Here is a 21,071-nt window from a genome sequence, read left to right as displayed (position 1 = left end):
GGGATCAGTGACATAAGGCAGTTGTGGCAACAGTGGTTACGAAAGTATAAAGAACAACTAAAACTGGTAAAAAGATGTATTTGTTCTGTAAACTAGATAAAGAAGCAAGGGTGTCATATCACAAAGAGGCTCCTGAAACTTTTGACCCAGGACAGAAGACTGTAGAGGTACTATGGCCCAAGTTTAAAAGAATATTTGACCATGTACTGTGTATATATGTACCCAGTAGGACAGTTCATAATGGAGGGGACCCTCCACTGTATACAGTCAATGTGAAGAAAGAAACCGAGGCTACTGCATGTGTGTAAAACAAAACGTAGGGATGTAGATTGAGAAATTCTGAATGAAAAGCATTTGGCTGTTGAGAGAGCAATGTGCGAAACCTTCAGTTAATACCGTAGGAGATATTTCACAAAACAGAAAGAAATTTTGGTTTTTTGTAAAGGCTGTTAGTGACACTACAATTAGTATCTAGCTGCTCACGGATGAGACAGGAACTGAAATTGATGACAGCAAAGTAAAAGCACAAATGGTTAACTCTGTTTTAAAATTTTCCTTTACGAAGAAAAACCCCAGGAGTATTGCCCCAATTTAATTGTTGTACCACTGAAAGGATGGGTGAAATAGATATTAGTGTCAATGACATTGAGAAACAGCTGAAATTGTTAAAATTGAACAAAGCCTCGGAGACTGGTGGAATCCATATCATATTCTATTCTGAATTTGTGACTTAGTTAGCCCCTCTTTTAACTATAAACTGTAGTAGAGTGCTCAAATAAAAGACCTTGTCCAGTAGTTGGAAGAAAGCACTGGTCATATCCATCTAGAAGAAGGGTAGCAGAAGTGATGCACAAAACTCCTGGTCGGTGTCCTGACATCCATCTGTTGTAGAATCTTGTAACGTATTCTGAGCTCAAACATAATGAGGTATCTCGAACAAGGTGACCACCTCCATGCCAACCTGCATGAATTCTGAAAACATCTAGCATTTAAAACTCAACTTACACTTTTCTCACATGACATACTGAAAGCCATGTATCAAAGCAATCTAGTAGATTCAGCATTTATCAATTTCCGAAAAGCAGTTGACTCAGTAACCCATCTGTGCTTATTATCAAAAGTACAATTATATGGGGCATCAGACGAAATATGTGACTGGATTGAGGATTTCTTAGTAGAGAAGATGCAGCATGTTGTCTTGGATGTATAGTCATCGACAGACACGGAAGTAGCTTTGGGTGTGCCCCAGGGAAGTTTGTTGGAACCCTTGCTGTTCGTGTTGTGTTTTAATGACCTTGTGGACAATATTATTAGTAATCTCAAATTTTTTGCAGATGATGCAGTTATCTGTAATGAAATGCTATCTGAAAGAAGCTGCACAACTATTCAGTCAGATCTTGAAAATATTTCAAAGAGTAGCAAAGACTGGAAACTTGCTTAAAACGTTCAGTGATGTAAAATTGTACACTTCACAAAATGAAAAAGCATAGTACCCAATGACTACAGGGTGTTACAAAAAGGTACGGCCAAACTTTCAGGAAACATTCCTCACACACAGACAAAGAAAAGATGGTATGTGGACATGTGTCCGAAAACGCTTATTTTCCATGTTAGAGCTCATTTTAGTTTCATCAGTATGTACTGTACTTCCTCGATTCACTGCCAGTTGGCCCAATTGAAGGAAGGTAATGTTGACATCGGTGCTTGTGTTCACATGCGACTCATTGCTCTACAGTACTAGCATCAAGCACATCAGTACGTAACATCAACAGGTTAGTGTTCATCACAAACGTGGTTTTGCAGTCAGTGCAATGTTTACAGATGCGGAGTTGGCAGATCCCCATTTTATGTATGGATTAGCACGGGGCAATAGCCGTGCCGCGGTACGTTTGTATCGAGACAGATTTCCAGAAAGAAGGTGTCCCGACAGGTAGAAGTTCGAAGCAATTGATCGGCGTCTTAGGGAGCACGGAACATTCCAGCCTATGCCTTGCGACTGGGGAAGACCTAGAACGACGAGGACACCTGCACTGGACGAGGCAATTCTTCGTGCAGTTGACGATAACCCTAATGTCAGCATCAGAGAAGTTGCTGCTGTACAAGGTAACGTTGACCACGTCACTGTATGGAGAGTGCTACGGGAGAACCAGTTGTTTCCTTACCATGTACAACGTGTGCAGGCACTATCAGCAGCTGATTGGCCTCCACGGGTACACTTCTGCGAATGGTTCATCCAACAATGTGTCAATCCTCATTTCAGTGCAAATGTTCTCATTACGGATGAGGCTTCATTCCAACATGATCAATTATAAATTTTCACAATCAACATGTGTGGGCTGACGAGAACCCGTACGCAATTGTGCAATCACGTCATCAACACAGATTTTCTGTGAACGTTTGGGCAGGCATTGTTGGTGATGCCTTGATTGGGCCCCATGTTCTTCCACCTACGCTCAATGGAGCACGTTATCATGATTTCATACGGGATACTCTACCTGTGCTGCTAGAACATGTGCCTTTACATGTACGGCACAACATGTGGTTCATGCACGATGGAGCTCCTGCACATTTCAGTCGAAGTGTTTGTACGCTTCTCAAGAACAGATTCGGTGACCAATGGGTTGGTAGAGGCGGACCAAGTCCATGGCCTCCACGCTCTCCTGACCTCAACCCTCTTGACTTTCATTTATGGGGGCATTTGAAAGCTCTTGTCTACGCAACCCCGGTACCAAATGTAGAGACTCTTCGTGCTCGCATTGTGGATGGCTGCGATACAATACACCATTCTCCAGAGCTGCATCAGCGCATCAGGGATTCCATTCGACGGAGGGTGGATGCATATATCCTCGCTAATGGAGGACATTTTGAACATTTCCTCTAACAAAGTGTTTGAAGTCACGCTGGTACGTTCTGTTGCTGTGTGTTTCCATTCCATGATTAATGTGATTTGAAGAGAAGTAATAAAATGAGCTCTAACATGGAAAGTAAGCGTTTCCGGACACATGTCCACATAACATATTTTCTTTCTTTGTGTGTGAGGAATGTTTCCTGAAAGTTTGGCCGTACCTTTTTGTAACACCCTGTATAGTACCAGTGAGTCACAGCTGGAATTGACCAAGCCATAAAAATATCTGGATGTAACAATTCATAGGGAAATGAAATGTAATGTAATGATCATATAGGCTCAATCATAGGTCATGCAGGTGGTTCTCTTTGATTTACTGGTATAATACTGGGTAAGTACAATCAGTCTACAAAGGAGAATGCATACAAAACAGTCGTTTGACTATCCTAGAATACTGCTAAAGTGTGTGAGACCTGTAAAAAATAGGACTAACGGGGGATATTGAATAGATTCAAAGAAGGGCAGCACAAATGGACACAGGTTTGTCTGACTGATGTTTGTCAAGGAGAGGTGGAAAAATATGAACTGGCAGACTCTTGAAGATCAACACAAACTATTCCATGAAAGCCTACTTAGAATGTTTCTACAAGCAACTTTAAGTATGAAACTAGGAATATATTACAATCATCTATGTATTGCTTCTGTAAGAATCATGAAGACAAAATGACAGCACACTCAGAGGCATCTAAGCAATCATTCTTCTCACACTCCATACATGAATGAAACGGGAGAAAGCTCTAATTACTGGTACAATGTGACTTGCCTTCTGCCATTCACTTCACAGTGCTTTGCAGAGTACAGATGTATATGAAGACATCCACTTTTGTTGGATTTTTGTCACTATCTTCCCAGTCACCAATTTCCGTGTTACTTTTACTTTGAATTTACATTTGTCATGATTAGAAGATTGATTTTGTTCTCTGAATGCACCATAAATTTCTATTCTTTGCACTAAACAAGCTGTAGTTTTAGGACTAACATATCTTTCTTGGTGGTTTTCACCCTGCTCATAGTCATCAATGTTGAATTGTGTTAACACTGATCTTATGTTCAGTGAATGATTTTCTGTTACTGAAACTTCATTTCTGAGTGCTTCTGCCAGGGATTCTTGCAACTTGGCACTAAATTTTGTGTTTGCAAGTTTTTGGCAGTTACAGCTGGTAAACCACATCCACATGACAGATTTATCAAATATAAAGCTAGATGAGCCCACATATGTATCACGGGCATATTTGAACACCTTTTGTAACTGTTTTTTTTTCACACACTGTACACTGCAAATTGATTGGAGTCAGAAATTTAACAGTGGTTCACCACTAGCTATGTGTGATGCCATCTTGATTATGCATGAGCTAAAATACATTAGTCAGAAGTTGACTTTGTAGAATGTAGTTTATTCGTCTCATAATGTACAGTTACAAATCAAAGATTTTTGTACTGGAGATGTGTCAAATTTCTTAAAAAAAAGTTATAATAATTAACATATGTAAACATGCATTTCTGAATTTTTAAACAGGAACAATTTAGCAAGAACATGTATAACACTTATGGTCATTTTGCAGCTTGCAATACAATTCATACAATATATTAACAATTTATTATACAATACATAAACTTTATTGTTTCTTTTCTTTTCAAATTGCCAAACTGTCCTCCATGAATTCTTCAGTTGAATAACAACATTTTTTCACTAGTGTATTAAATAACAATCTTTTTAGTGGGTCAAACTCCATGGTTAACAGATTTGTGTTATTTAATTTATTGTAAATTTTTAATCCTGTGTACAATAGTGTTTGAACGTAAAGTTTTAAATTATTAAAGGGAAGTTTGAAACTGTGTGATGAGTACTGTAATTGTGGTTGAAATGAAAATTGTTAAGTGAGGTTGGAGTTTTATATATGAAAACGAAAATTTTCATGATGTACAGAGAAGGAATGGTTAGTATTTTTAATTTTTTTAAAAATAATGGGCAACATGATGTCCTTTTTTGCACTAAACACATGCTTCTTATGATTATCTTTTGAAGTGTAAGTAATCTTGGGTTGTTTGTAGAGTTTCCTCAGAAAATTATTCCATATCGAATTATAATTTCAAAATAGCTGTGGTAGACTATCTTCCTGATGTCCATAAGGGTGGAACCAGATACGACATTCATCACATAAGTTAGGCTGTTTAGTGCCTTTCAATTTAAATTTTTATCAAGATTTAGACCTAGAAATTTTACATAATTTGCTTCAGTCATTTTCTGATCACCATGCACTATTTTTATGGGAGATGCTGATGATGTTTTAGTGCTGAACTGCACTAATTGTGTTTTTGTGACATTGAGTTTTAATCCATTTTGCTGAAACCATAATTCTAGGTTTCCCATTATTTTCCATTGTATCATGAATTTGTTCTAAATTGCCATTTACAATTACAAGCGAGGTGTTATCTGGGAATAAAATGGAGTTAACATAAGTGCTTAAAGGTAAATCATTTATGTACAACAGAAAAAGATAAGGCCCTAAAATTGAACCCTGCTGGACCCTTGTACAAATCTTTTTCCAGTCCGAGAATTTAGAATAACTCTTGGTTTTCTTTCTGACAAATAAGATTTGACCCATTCTCTGTCCATGATTCCATATCTCTTTAACTTGTGTAGAAGTAGTAAGTGATTGAGCCAAAAGCTTTGGTCAAATTGCAAAAAATACCTGTGACCTTTTTACCCGTGCCTATAGCAGAGCTTATCTTTTCAGTGAATTCTGTGATAGCATTTATTGTATTTTTCCCCTTTTGAAAACCAAATTGATGTATAACTATAATATTGTTTTCTATAAGATATTTTTCAAGATGTTTTGCAACAATCCTTTCTATCAACTTAGCAAAAACTTGCAGCAGGAAAATAGGGCAGTAATTTCCATGTCATCTGGTGAGCCTTCTTGAACAATGGTCTTTTTTCAGCATATTTTAACACATCCGGGAAACATCCTTCCTCAAATGAATTATTAATAATTTTAGCCAATGGATGAGAAATGACATTATAAACAGCCTTGACTACAATGGATGGAATTTCATCCCACCCAGCTGATTTCTTATTTTTTAAAGACACTATAGCATCTTCTACATCTTTTGGAATAATTCTTTTGAATGTTTTAAGGCTTGCATTTTGTTTTACGTTTACAGAGTTGACTTCTACCTTGTCCTGGTGGGCTGTGATATTTACTTCTGATTTTGCCACATTTATAAAAAAAATCATTGAAACAGTTTGACAATTGAAAAGGATCTATAATTGTATCATTTTTAATTTTAATTTGGACAATTTGTTGACACTTGTTCTTCACTCCCAATTCAGATTTGACAACACCCCAAATTTCCTTTGATTTATTTTCATGTTTACTAATATGCTGGTTGTTAGCCAATTTTTTCGCTGCCTGTACAACTTTTTTGAATGTATTCTTATATCTCTTTACATACCCCAAAAAGTCAGCATTTTTGTTATGTTTTAACTCATTGTGAAGCTGTCTTTTCCTGACACTAGAAACTTTTACTCCTGATGTAATCCAATTTATTTTATTGGCCGCTCTTTGTTGGCCGGCTTGAGGGGGGGGGGGGGGGGGGAGTTTCATTGGAAACATCTAGGAAACAGTATTTTGAATTTTTTTTCACGTGACACACTGTTATCTAGAGGCCAGTTTATAGTTCTTAGTTTGTTAAAAAATACATATACGTTCTCTTTGTTAAAGTTCCTTTTAAAACATGTTTTCACATATTTTGGTTTCCATATTTTTGGAAGCTCTATGAGCTGTGCTGAATGATCTGATATGCCTAAATCTAAACAGAATTTACTTTCATTCTCAAACTGATTATTGTCAATACACGTTTTTGAGTGGCTGTTTCTTCTAGTACATTCATTGAAATTAAAATTAAAAGCATATTTCTGCATTAAGTCACAAAAATAAACAGTGTCATTATTATTATTTAATACATTTATATTCAAGTTTGTTGCAATTACATTTTTTCTTTCCGTCTTTCTGAAATCTTTCTAATAAACATTGAAATTTGAATAAAAAGAATTTTGTTACAGCACTTCCAGGAATTCTATACAGAGACACAATTACAGTATTTAAATCAATTATCTCCACAGTGCAGTTTTCAAAATTACCTTCCTCATTCAAACTATTGAATTTGGTTCTCTCTATAAAATTTATTGAGTCATTTAGAAGGATGCAGCAGCCCCCACAGGATCTATTACCTCTACAAAAACTACTGGCAACTGTAAAATGTTCAAGTTTGTTTAGAATCCCTATACTGTCTTTTGGCAGCCAATGTTCATTTAAGCATACAGTTTTTAAATTTGAACATTCTGAAAATAAAACTTGAAGTTCATCAATTTTAGAATAATTTTGATAACAAAAATCTGTGGTTATGCCATTTATATTCCAGTGCATTAGAAAATGTTTATCGCTGTTTTGAATGCTTTTAAGTAAATTGGAATATATCTATATATTTTTTTCTTTTCAGTTGATTCTTTTGTTTCAACATCCCTTCCACACCTTGTCAGTTTCCCAGATTGTTGATGATTTTGCAAATTTCCAAAAACTTTTACTTTTCTGCCACACATCACAAATCTAATGACACAGAACCTTAATGTGTGCAACTCATCCAGCACCTGCATCTGATAGTCAATTTACTCTTTAATTTTCTTGTGTTGTGTTCATCTCTGTCTGGTTCAGTGACTTGAAAAATATGAACTGGTAGCTTTTATTGAAGGCCTAGTAGGTCATGGTTCTGATGACTGCATTGTGGAATACCTTGAAAGGAACGTATGATTTGAGGAGACATACCATAGTTGTCTTCTGTGTTACTTAAATCCTGTATTGCTTGCCCTTCATGAATGGTAATTCTCAGAACATCTTTGCATAATACTGTCGTATGATCACACATAGGAAAACATTGCTGTCTGTCTCTGCTGTTGGCTGACATTTGTGTATAACATAAGCTTGTTGCATAACATAAGCTTGTTGAATTAGTTGTGGCACACAGTAAAGTGCTGACTTGTTTAACCAGTGTGGTATGTGCGGTAGGCTATGACGTCACGGTGTGTCTAAGCAAGTTTGACCCCACCGATAAGGCGGCTCATGGTCATCTTGGCAGCGCGCCAGCCGCAGACTTGGCGCTCCAAGGAGACGGGCGCACTCTAGTGTGGCTAGTGCGCCCGTACGGGATAACACGCGGCTGGCACTGTGAAATATTCTAAGTCCCTTATCTGGCGCCGCGCCAGTGCGCGGCTATAAAAGCGAGCGCTGCCCGCGGAGCGGATCATTCGCGCTGCTGCTGCTGCTGCACAGGCAACTGCATTGAACGCTGCCAAGATGCCGTACAGACGATATCGTCGTCGAGCAAGACAGACAATATATAAAACAATTGAAGACGTCGAAATAACAACATCTGCTGCTGACAAGAAGAAGAATACAATTAAATCTGTCGCCGCACATTCATTACTAGATGGACCTGCTGTGTTCTGTGGATGTAGACTGAACTTCAGTATTGACCTGAATGATACATTTTCGCATGGTAATAGCTGGCTAACTGTGGCAAGTTGCATGTTCAGTTCATTTTAATGTTCGAATAATTAAGGTGAAAGGAACAGAAAGGAAACAGGGTGGGAAAGAGATAGGAAGGAAATAATGACGTCCAGCCACAGAGCGCATTGTGGAAATGCAACGGCGAGAGTTGGAAAGTTGTGCCAGATCAAGACTTGAACCTGAATGCTCTCCTTCTATAGAACGGTTGCCTTAACCACCTCAGCTATCTGGACGTGCTTTCTGTCAGACCCAAATTTTCAACTTCCTGCTCACCACAGTGCAACGATCCCTGCCCATTAACATACTACTTGCAGATTTCTTATTCCTGTAGGAGTTCAGATGTTGGTTGTGCATCCACACAGAAACTTTTTCATCAAACAGCTGTTGCACCCATAGAATTATAGATATGAGTGGTGTCACATGTCCAACAGAACAGACACAGAAGCGGAAATCTACGAGTAGGAATGACAGCTGCTCTAAATGTAGAAAAATGAAAGCTAATGCAGATGAGTAGGAAAAACAAACACATAATGTTTTAATACAGTAGCAGTGACTTCTCAGCACACTTCTTTTGACACTGATCAGTTCCTCTTGGGAAATGTTTCCGATCGATGTTTTGGGAAGTTTCTTACTCTGCCAGATGATAAGTAAGGAACTTGTTGAAACAGCACTCCAAAATAAACATGTTACTTGGCTGATTTGTGGCAAAAAATTCATCATCACATTTGCCAAGAGAGCCTGCATTCATATCCTTTTATGTGTGTGTTGAAGGGTAAGCTGAGAAACTAAAGTAAGATTCAAGCTGACTTCTGAACACTATGAATGGTGGCTCTTATAGTAATTTGAAACTTAGACACAGTAAAAAGTCTGAATTAAATTAGACACACAAACTGAAAAGTCTGAATTAAATTAAACATGATGATACATAGTAAATGTCATTCTGGTTACATTCTGGAAAGAATAGAGTATAACTGCAGGAGGTTGCTGTATGAAAATATTAGTAACCTTATTTTTTATCGAGTTTGTGTGTGTCTGTCGTGTAAACTCTTTGGTAGAGTGAGTGCTTGCCCTGCATTTTAATCCTGCTTTGCAATTGATATATTTATTATTCAGCCTGTTGCATCTACAGAATCGTATGCTGTAGTTTAATTCTGTTTTGGTAACATCCCATCACAATTTCTGTAGTAATTCAGCATTTTTTTTTTAAGCTGTAGTAATTCTATTTCAGATGTAATTGCAAGCTTATTTGTTATATCATGTTAAGGTGTTAGCACTTCATCCTTCCTGATCTTTGTGTTTGTAACTCTGTTTCAGAAGTGCGACATGGCCGAGCAGGAGATACGTTCAGCAGCAGAGGCTCTGCTGACAGGTAGTCTATCCAGTTTAAACCAGAGCCGGTCACACAGTACACCAAATCCTCGTGAGTAAAAATATGCATACAGAGATTTTGGTTATTTGTAACACACTGGGAGTGTGTAGGGCAGATTCTTTAGTTTGCTGGGATAATAGCCGTAGTCAAGCTATTGGAACTTCTGAAAATGTTTATGCATTGTCTAGAAAATCTGATTTGAGAGAGAGAGAGAGAGAGAGAGAGAGAGAGAGAGAGAGAGAGAGAGAGACTGTATTTATGCAAAGGATACACAAAGATATCTCCAGACGCCCCATTCTAAGAGTCAGGTGATACCCTGGTTGGCTATACACCACACAGTGAGGGTAACACCATAACAGCTACTGCGTCTGTCCTTCCTGGTATGAGGAGAGGCATTAAGCCTATCTCCTCTTCATGAGCTAAGAGTGTCCACAGTCAGCAGTCAATGAGATTTTGTTTAAACAGTGTGGATGATTCCTGTCTTCTATTGTAGGTTGTATAACATGCAGTACTGGGCTTAGTCCGTTCCAAGAGAGTATACCATACCGCACACAGTGCATAATACACACGCCACTTGGATACCTTAACTGCAAACGTTAATGTAGTTGGAATGTTGTCCCTGACTATCAGTGTCTGCAGGTGATTTTATCAATGATTGCAACCTGAAACCCATTTTCATGTGTCAGCGGTTGAAAAGAAGTGTGAGGGGATTTCAGAAACTAACTTCCACATTGTTACGCCAGCCCAAGTTGCTTCCATTTAATAGTGCAATACACTAAGCAAGCGCGCACTGTCACTACACAGGCCAGGCAGTGTTGCATGCAAGAACCATTGTGGTCTGGGCTTGTGGTAACACTGACTGCCATTGTGAGCTACAGTTTCAGTGGTGAGTAGGGCAGTGATTGGTGGAGTGGTACAGCAGTGTGTGAAAGCTAATTTAGATTATCATTGACTTTTCCACTTCATTAATCACAAAAAATGAGTGGGGAAACTAAACATGGTTTGCAAAGGAAAGGCAGCATATAAAGCAAAAGGGAAGTAAAAGGAAAAGTGAATCAGTGGTGAATATAGAAATACAGAGCCTGAAATGAATCCTAAAAGTTCAATTTGGACAGTACTTAAGCCTATAGTAGATGTTGATGGGAGAATGGTAGTTTTATTCTGTGTTTCAGTGTACAGTGACTGTAGGCTCATGCTAAAGGGTGGAGTGGCCTTTCACACATTTCTTGCTGTCCTTGCATGTCTAATAAACAGGTGTCTTGTGTTGACAAGAAACATCTACCTAAACTGTCTCAGTAGATTATTGATATGGTAATGCGTGTGTGAAACTTAAAAGGCATTATGGAACTATAGGAGGTGAAGGTCACTGGAGCGACGTAAGGAAAAGTATACTGACAACCTTGTTGCGACACATGGCAGGAAGTTCTAAAAGCATGGAGATATATTTACATGTGAGGTTATTGCCTACATAACAAAACGTGAATACCCAGCTACAGCAGATATGTGGACAGGTGATGCAAGAAGGAACCATTATCTAACATATATTATTTTGTTGACTGTAACCTCAGATTCCTTGTTTTGTTTGTGGCCCAGTTTACAGATGAGCCAAAAATGGGCACTAACATTCAAAGTGAACTGTAGACAATTTATGTCTTTTGGTACCCAAGAGACTACTTTAAAGACATGACTTTTCCAACTGATCAAGGTGCCATCATTATCGCAACACTGCATGATTATTCATGATTGAATTGTTCCTGCCATATGCTAAATATATTGGTTTGAAATGCTTTAAATGTGGAGTGTATATGCATCAGCTGTCAATTTCATGCTGTTTTGACTCTTACAAAACAAGTCACGTACACAAAAAAATTGCTTTCTCAATGCTCGTGATAGAACTCTGGAACGGTCCATCAATACTCACTGGAATATGTATTTACTATATTGAAATCAGCAGAAAACCAGTATTTGACCTAGTGCAAACAGCTCTTTTATAAGGGAGAAACAGGATGGATTGAAGGACGTTATCATGCTGATGAATGAACTTATTATCTCCCCCCCCCCCCCCCCCCCCCCAGGGGGTCCACAACTCTTTTGTGGATACGTGCGTAGCGAGCACTGGACCCAGAGCTAATGTGGCCCTCCTTCCTTTCCGGGCTGCATACCTTCCTTTTCCGCATCCTTCCCTCTCCCCCATCTTCGCCCCCCCCCCACCCCTCACCTCTGGCTCTTTCCTTCCCTTTCTCCCCCTCTGGGAGTGTGGTTTGTGCCTATGTCCGGAGACGGACGCTTGTAAATGTAACGCATTCTTCGCCTTCTCTGCTTGTATGTCTTCATCCTTCCTTTGTCCTTCTCTTTTCCTGACCTCTTCTCTTTACCCTTTTCTCCGCTGCGGCGTTTGAGTCCTCTCTTCTTTCCTTTCCCTTTCTTTGTTTTTCCCTTTCTCTTTCTTCCTCCCTGTGCGTGTCTGAAGGCCGACCCACGCATTTTCGTGCGTAGCGGGTGACAGGGTAACGGGTAATTCCCCGCCCCGGGTAGACAGGTAGGACACGTACGTACCCCCTGGTAACGGCCAGGCCCAGGGAGGGGTGATTATCCGAGCTGATACCTTCTGAAAGTGCCGATTGGTCCCTCCGTTCGTTTGTCGGGAGGTGTGACCTGAGGTGTGAACAATCACCTAAGGCGGGAGTGCCCTCAGAGAGGGCCCCCACAAGGGAGGAGCGCGCCATCGGAGACGCCGGTAATCATGGGGGATTCTTCCGCAATGGTTTCCTCACCTTCCACAATGTCTGCTCACAAGCGTAAGTTCACTGAGTCTCAGCCACAGACAGTTCTTCCATCATTGCCACAGTTCCTTGTTGTTTCTCGGTCTGATGAAGGTCACGACTTCTCCACGGTCAACCCTTTCATTATTCAGAAAGGTGTCGACGCAATTGCAGGTCCTGTAAAGTCTTGTTCCAGATTACGGAATGGCACCTTGTTGTTAGGAACAGTCAGTGCCCTCCAGGCACAAAAATTGCTGCGTACTTCACTTCTCCACACCTTCCCTGTCCGGGTGGAATCGCACCGTACTTTAAATTCCTCGCGTGGAGTCGTTTATACACGCTCCCTCGATGGATTGTCTGACGACGAAATTCAGCACTACCTGTCTGACCAGGGCGTAACGGCTGTTCATAGAGTTATGAGAAGGGTTGACACGAACATCATTCCAACCCGCACTGTCTTCTTGACATTTGACAAAGTTCAACTCCCATCCAAAATCAAAGCAGGCTATGAGATAATTTCTGTTCGCCCTTACATCCCGAACCCTACGCATTGCTATCAATGTCAGTGGTTCAATCACACCAGCCAATCCTGTTCCAATCCGGCCAAATGTGTTACGTGTGGCAAGGATGCCCATGAGGGTGCTTGTCCACCTCCATCCCCTCACTGCATCAACTGTATGGGTGACCACGCTGCTTCCTCTCGAGATTGGCCCATTTTTAAAGATGAAAAGCTCATCCAGGAAATCAGAGTGAAGGAAAAGGTGTCGACCTTTGCTGCTCGAAAATTATTCGCCAGTCGACAGCCCACCATGCCTCAGACAGGAAAATACAGCACTGTCCTTGCTTCTCCTCGGCCAACAAAGGAGGCGGCCACGCAGACTTGCGACCTCACCTTTAGTGCCACGGTCGTCAGATCGGCCAGCGCAAAGATTGCCCATTCAACCTCACCACTTTTGCCTGCCCACTCTATGGCTCACCCTTCATCGGGTTCTGCTAAATCTCGAGCCCAAAAGTCAGACACCAAGACTTCGAAAAAAGAGCATACTCGTGACGATTTTTTACGTACCCCAACTTCCCAACCATCGGTTCCTCCTTCATCTAAACATCATAATTCCAAGAAGGCTAATAAGAAACCCAGTTCATCTCCTTCTCCGCCAAGGCGTGTCTCATCTACATCACCACCTGGCGGAAATCGCCCTCGGCCGTCTTCTGTGTCGCCGAGGCGCCTACTCGCCGGTCATCTTCTGTCTTCAGGAAACAAAGCTGCGTCCCCATGACCGCTTTGTTCTCCCCCGTTTTCAGTCCGTCCAATTTGAGCTCCCCTCTGTTGAAGGCACTCCAGCCCATGGAGGACTCATGATTCTTCTCAATGATACTCTCCATTATCACCCAATCCACTTAAACACTTCCTTCCAAGCTGTCGCTGTCCGTCTTTCCCTTTCTAGATATACCTTTTCTCTTTATACTGTATACATTCCATTGTCCACACCAATGGCACGAGCTGATCTCCTTCATCTTCTTGGTCAGCTTCCATCCCCCTATTTGCTGGTTGGGGACTTCAATGCCCACCACCCGCTTTGAGGATCTCCACATCCTTGTCCACGTGGCTCACTATTGCTCTACATCTTCCGCCAAGCGGATCTAGTTTGCCTCAACACTGGGGTCCCTACATTTTTGTCTGCCTCCATGACAAATTTCTCTCATTTGGACCTTTCGATCGGTACTGTTCCGCTAGCTCGGCGCTACGAATGGTTCACCCTTGATGATACACACTCGAGTGACCACTTTCCATGTGACCTTAGACTGCAGCCTCAACTGCCCTATATGCACCCGCGACGCTGCAAGTTTGCCCAAGCCGATTGGACACTTTTTTCGTCTCTAGCGACATTCGATGACCGTCACTTTCCTAGCGTCGACGATGAGGTCACACATATTACCGACGTTATTCTTACAGCTGCGGACCGTTCAATACCACGCACCTCCGAATTGCCCCGGCGCCCCCCAGTTCCTTGGTGGAACGAGGCATGCCGTGACGCAATACGTGAGCGGCGACGTGCTCTTCGCGTTTTACGCCCCCATCCTACTTTGGCCAACTGTATCCGCTATAAGCAGTTCCGTGCGCGATGCCGTCGCGTCATCTGCGATGGCAAGAAGGCAAGTTGGAAATTCTTTATTAGCTCATTTAACACCTTCACTCCCTCCTCGGAAGTTTGGAGTCGGATTTGACGGTTATCAGGCGCGCCTAGTTTCTCCCCGGTCTCTGGGCTCACTGTCGCGCGTGATACATTAGTGGAACCCGTCGCAATTTCTAACTCCTTGGGTAAACACTTTGCTGAGATTTCGAGCTCTTCAAAGTACCCGCCAGCGTTTCTCCCGAAGAAACGTGCAGCGGAAGTGCAACCTCTTACTTTCTTCTCTCAAAATTGCGAAAGCTATAATACTGTTTTCTCCATGCGGGAACTCCAACATGCACTCTCTTCTTCTCGCTCCTCCGCCCCAGGACCGGATGGTATCCACATCCAAATGTTGCTGCATTTATCAACCCATAGTCTGCGTTACCTCCTTCGCCTTTATAATCGAATTTGGACCGACAGTACTTTTCCCAGACGATGGCGGGAAGCTATCGTCGTTCCTGTTCCGAAACCTGGAAAGGACAAACATCTCCCCTCTAGCTATCGCCCCATTTCTCTCACGAGTAGTGTATGTAAGGTTTTGGAGCATATGGTGAATTGCCGTTTAGCTTGGTGGCTGGAGTCCCGCAGTCTTTTAACACCTGCCAAAGCGGTTTCCGAAAGCATCGTTCTGCAGTTGACCATTTTGTTGCTCTCTCCACTTATATCATAAACAATTTTCTCCGGAAACGCCAAACAGTAGCAATATTTTTTGATCTGGAGAGAGCATACGATACCTGTTGGAGGACATGCATCCTCCGCACACTGTTCTCTTGGGGCTTTCGAGGTCGGCTGCCCCTTTTTCTTCGCGAATTTATGGCAGAGCGCACATTTAGAGTGCGGGTGAGCACTACTCTCTCCCGTACTTTCTCCCAAGAAAACGGGGTACCCCAGGGCTCCATGCTAAGTGTTGTACTGTTTGCTATTGTCATAAATCCAATTATGGATTGTCTCCTTCCTGATGTCTCGGGCTCCCTCTTTGTGGACGATTTTGCGATCTACTACAGCTCTCAACGGACCAGCCTTCTTGAACGACGTCTTCAAGGATGTCTCGATCACCTCTACTCTTGGAGCACCGAAACCGGCTTCCGTTTTTCTCCCGGTAAGACCGTTTGTGTTAATTTTTGGTGACGTAAGGAGTTTCTTCCACCCTCCTTACATCTAGGACCTGTCAACCTTCTGTTTTTGGACGTTGCTAAATTCTTGGGTCTTATGTTTGACAGAAAACTGTGCTGGTCCTCCCACGTTTCCTATCTTTCGGCTCGCTGTCTGCGTTCCCTTAACACCCTCCGTGTCCTGAATGGTACCTCCTGGGGAGCGGACCGAGTGGTCCTTCTCTGCCTCTATCTCTTAGTGCGCTCGAAATTGGACTATGGAAGCATAGTTTACTCCTCTGCTCGGCCGTCTATTTTTTGTCGTCTTGACTCTATCCACCACCGTGGATTACGTTTAGTGTCTGGAGCTTTTTACACCAGCCCTGTGGAAAGCCTTTATGCTGAGACTGATGAACCTCCGCTGTCCAATCGGCGAGCAGTCCTTCTGAGTCGTTATGCTAGTCATCTGTCTTCCATGACTGCTAATCCAGCCTATGACATTTTTTTCGACGCCTCCTTTGATGTAGGGTACGCAGGCCGCCCCTCCTCCCTACTACCACCGGGAGTCCGCTTCCGTCAACTGCTCCATTCTCTTTCCTTCCGCTTTCCTAAAACCTTCTTGACAACTTGGGGTACAGCACCGCCTTGGCTCCGTCCCTGGATCTGCCTGCTCCGTGACCTTTGTCAATTTCCCAAGGATGGTACCCTTTCACTTGTTTATCGTCGGGCATTTGCTGCTCTATGTGCACAAATGAAGGAAGCCACATTTATTTACACTGATGGCTCGAAAACATCGTTAGGTGTAGGGAGTGCCTATATTGTTGGCGACACCCCAAATCAATTTCGGCTTCCCGACCAGTGTTCAGTTTATACTGCGGAGCTTTGCGCTGTTCTCCAGGCTTTCCACTACATCCGCCGCCATCAGTGGATACAGTATGTTATCTGCTCAGATTCTCTCGGCTCTCTCCGCAGTCTCCAAGCTCTTTACCCTGTGCACCCTCTGGTCCACCGGATTCAGGACTGTCTGCACTTGCTCCACCTGGGGGGCGTCTCGGTGGCATTCCTCTGGCTCCCGGGACACGTTGGTGTCTGTGGAAATGAGGCGGCCGATATTGCAGCCAAGGCTGCAGTCTCTCTTCTTCGGCCAGCTATTCAATCGATTCCCTTTGCTGATGTACGGAGCGTTTTATGTCGTCGTGTTGTTCTTTTATGGCATGCACATTGGTTGACACTTCCCCATAATAAATTGCGGGACGTGAAAGCTCTTCCTTGTGCTTGGACCTCTTCCTCCCGAACGCGTCCTCGGGAGGAGGTAATTTTAACTAGACTCCGGATAGGGCACTGTCTTTTTAGCCATCGACATCTTTTAAGCGGCGATCCTCCCCCACTCTGTCCCCACTGCTCTCAGCTTTGGACGGTAAGACACCTATTAATTGAGTGCCCCCATTTTACTCCGTTACGCGCCCATCTACAGCTGTCGCCTGATATATCGTTAATTTTAGCAGATGACGCGCGCTCAGCTGATTGCGTTCTCGAGTTTATTAGTGCCAGTGAAATGACGTCAGTCATTTGAAGCTTTTTTTTTTGGGGGGGACAACCAACCCCTTTCTGTAGTGGATTTTTAAGCCTTCCTTCTGCTTTTAGTTTCTCCAATTTTTTGAGTTTCGTTCCCACTGCTGCTGGTTTCCATTTTCGGTTTTTACTGTTTCCTAAGTCACGGACCGGGCGCTAATGACCATAGCAGTTTTGCGCCCTAAAACCAAAACAAAAAATAATTTCTGTTTTCATAGTACATATGGTGCTCTAATTCTTATACACATATCAAAAAAGTTTTGCATCACCTCTCTTCTGAGAGTTTCGGAACCTGTACAGAAAATTGGAATAGAGATCAACATAAACATCATTTCTGCCCTTTTTATTGCTCATGAAAACCACACATTGCATGTTGTACCACCATACAGCGAGACCTTCAGAGGTGGTGTTCCAGATTGCTATACACACTGGTACCTCTAATACCCAGCAGCACATTCTCTTGCATTGATGTATGCCTATATTCGTCGTGGCAAACTATCTACATGTTCATCAAGGCACTTTTGGCCCAGATTGTCCCACTCCTCAACGGTGATTCGGCGACGATCACTCAGAGTGGTTGGTGGGTCGTGTCGTCCATAAACAGCCCTTTTCAATCTATCCTGGGTCTGTTCAATAGGGTTCATGTCTGGAGAACATGCTGGTCACTCTACGAGGTGCATTCAAGTTCTAAAGCCTCCGATTTTTTTTCTTCGGACTGGAAAGAGATAGAAACATGCGCATTGTTTTAAAATGAGGCCGCGTTCATTGTCAATACGTCCCAGAGATGGCAGCACCATACGGCAGATGGAATTTTACTGCCAGCGGCGAGAATGAGAACTGTTTTAAATACTTAAAATGGCGACGTTTTCCTTACTTGAACAGCGTGCAATCATTCGTTTTCTGAATTTGCGTGGTGTGAAACCAATTGAAATTCATCGACAGTTGAAGGAGACATGTGGTGATGGAGTTATGGATGTGTCGAAAGTGCATTCGTGGGTGCGACAGTTTAATGAAGGTAGAACATCGTGTGACAACAAACCGAAACAGCCTCGGGCTCGCACAAGCCGGTCTGACGACATGATTGAGAAAGTGGAGAGAATTGTTTTGGGGGATCGCCGAATGACTGTTGAACAGATCGCCTCCAGAGTTGGCATTTCTGTGGGTTCTGTGCACACAATCCTGCATGAAGACCTGAAAATGCAAAAAGTGTCATCCAGGTGGGTGCCACGAATGCTGATGGATGACCACATGGCTGCCCGTGTGGCATGTTGCCAAGCAATGTTGACGCGCAACGACAACATCAGTGGGACTTTCTTTTCGTCGGTTGTGACAATGGGTGAGACGTGGATGCCATTTTTCAATCCAGAAACAAAGCGCCAGTCAGCTCAATGGAAGCACACAGATTCACCGCCACCAAAAAAATTTCGGGTAACCGCCAGTGCTGAAAAAATGATGGTGTCCATGTTCTGGGACAGTGAGGGCGTAATCCTTACCCATTGCGTTCCAAAGGGCACTACGGTAACAGGTGCATCCTACGAAAATGTTTTGAAGAACAAATTCCTTCCTGCACTGCAACAAAAACGTCTGGGAAGGGCTGCGCGTGTGCTGTTTCACCAAGACAACGCACCCGCACATTGAGCTAACATTACGCAACAGTTTCTTCGTGATAACAACTTTGAAGTGATTCTTCTTGCTCCCTACTCACCTGACCTGGCTCCTAGTGACTTTTGGCTTTTTCCAACAATGAAAGACACTCTCCGTGGCCGCACATTCACCAGCCATGCTGCTATTGCCTCAACGATTTTCCAGTGGTCAAAACAGACTCCTAAAGAAGCCTTTGCCGCTGCCATGAAATCATGGCATCAGTGTTGTGAAAAATGTGTACGTCTGCAGGGCGATTACGTCGAGAAGTAACGCCAGTTTCATCGATTTCGGGTGAGTAGTTAATTAGAAAAAAAATCGGAGACCTTAGAACTTGAATGCACCTCGTAGTTGAGCAATGTCATTATCCTTAAGGAAGTCATTCACAAGATGTGCATGATGGGGGCGCAAATTGTCGTCCATGAAGACAAATGCCTCGCCAATATGCTGCTGATATGGTTGCACTATTGGCCGGAGGATGGCATTCAAGTATCGTACAGCCATAACGGTGCCTTCCATGACCACCAGTGGCGTACGTCGGCCCCACCCAACGCCACCCCAAAACATCAGGGAACCTCCACCTTGCTGCACTCGCTAGACAGTGTGTCTAAGGCATTCAGCCTGACCGTGTTGCCTCCAAACACGTCTCGGACTAGTGTTTGGTCGAAGGTATATGCGACACTCATTTGTGAAGAGAACGTGATGCCAATCCTGAATGGTCCATTTGGCGTATTGTTGGGCCCATCTGTACCGCACTGCATGGTGTTGTGGTTGCAAAGATGGACCTCGCCATGGATGTCGGGAGTGAAGTTGTGCATCATGCAGCCTATTGCACACCATTTGAGTCATAACACGATGTCCTGTGGCTGCATGAAAAGCATTGTCCAACACGGTGGCGTTGCTGTCCGGGTTCCTCGAGCTATAATCTGTTGGTAGCGGTCATCCACTGCAGTAGTAGCTGTTGGGCAGCCTGAGTGAGGCATGTCATCGACAGTTCCTTTCTCTCTGTATCTCCTCCATGTCTGAACAAGCTCACTTTGGTTCACTCCAAAATGCCTAGATGCTTCCCTTGTTGAGAGCTATTCTTGGCACAAAGTAACAATGCAGATGTTATCAAACCGCAGTATTGACTGTCCTGGCATGGTTGAACTACAGACAACACGAACAGTGTATCTCCTTCCTGGTGGAATGACTGGAATTGATCGACTGTAGGACCCCCTCCGTCTAATAGGTGCTGCTCTTGCGTGGTTGTTTACATCTTTGGAGGGGGGGGGTGGGGGAGGGGGGTGGTTAGTGACATCTCTGAACAGTCAAAGGGACTGTGTCTTTGATAAAGTATCCACAGTCAACATCTATCTTCAGTAGTTCTGGGAACTGAGGTGATGCAAAACTTTTTGATGTGTGTACATCAGCATTTAATTTATAGTGAACATTTTAAAGGATGAGGGAGGTGCCCAAGGAATTAGAATTGGAGAAATCACTTACAGTGCATCTTCTGTTTTTGTGGAATGTGATGACATTACAGCAATTTAGTCAGGCACCTTAGGATAGAGAAGCCCCTGAAATAGAGCCTTTATGCAAGTGTTTCAGATTTATACTTAGAAGGAAAGTTAATTGTTCAGAGGTACCATGAACTAACAGCTTTCCTGTGACTGCCAATTCATCATCTAAAAATAATGTCTGAAAATAAGAGGCTTCAACTTGTGGCAGAGGCAAGAGATACAGTCAGTTTATTGCTATATTAACAGCACCCAGTAGCCATTTCCAGAGGGACCTGTCACCTGCCAGTCAAAATCAAGGTCGGTCACAGAAGTGAATAGAGGCCTCATAGGGTCATATTGGTGTTCTCTTGCCTAAAGAATAACCGAATATCTGAGAACACTCTTTAATATGTGAACAACCTTGATGGAGCCATGAAATTCTATGAAATAGCTCTAATATCTTCAACAAAACATTTGGGTTTATTTCCAGTACACTTTTATATTCACAA

General features: G+C 42.7%; 1 protein-coding gene across 2 annotated transcripts in view; it reads left to right on the top strand.

Annotated features, from left to right (window-relative positions):
- Positions 1-21,071, top strand: part of LOC126469938 (steroidogenic acute regulatory protein-like) — a 175,218-nt gene that overhangs the window by 26,907 nt on the left and 127,240 nt on the right. For both annotated transcript variants that reach the window (XM_050097340.1, XM_050097341.1), the window contains one exon: positions 9,787-9,892. In XM_050097340.1, coding sequence (XP_049953297.1) covers positions 9,796-9,892 — 97 coding nt within the window. In that variant the 5' untranslated portion in view covers positions 9,787-9,795. The remainder of the gene's footprint in view (positions 1-9,786; positions 9,893-21,071) is intronic.

The sequence above is a fragment of the Schistocerca serialis genome, chromosome 3 (genome assembly GCF_023864345.2).
Source record: "Schistocerca serialis cubense isolate TAMUIC-IGC-003099 chromosome 3, iqSchSeri2.2, whole genome shotgun sequence".
NCBI classification, from domain to species: Eukaryota; Metazoa; Arthropoda; class Insecta; order Orthoptera; family Acrididae; genus Schistocerca; species Schistocerca serialis.
Note: the sequence above shows the minus strand (reverse complement) of the source record. Positions and strands in the feature narration are given on the sequence as shown.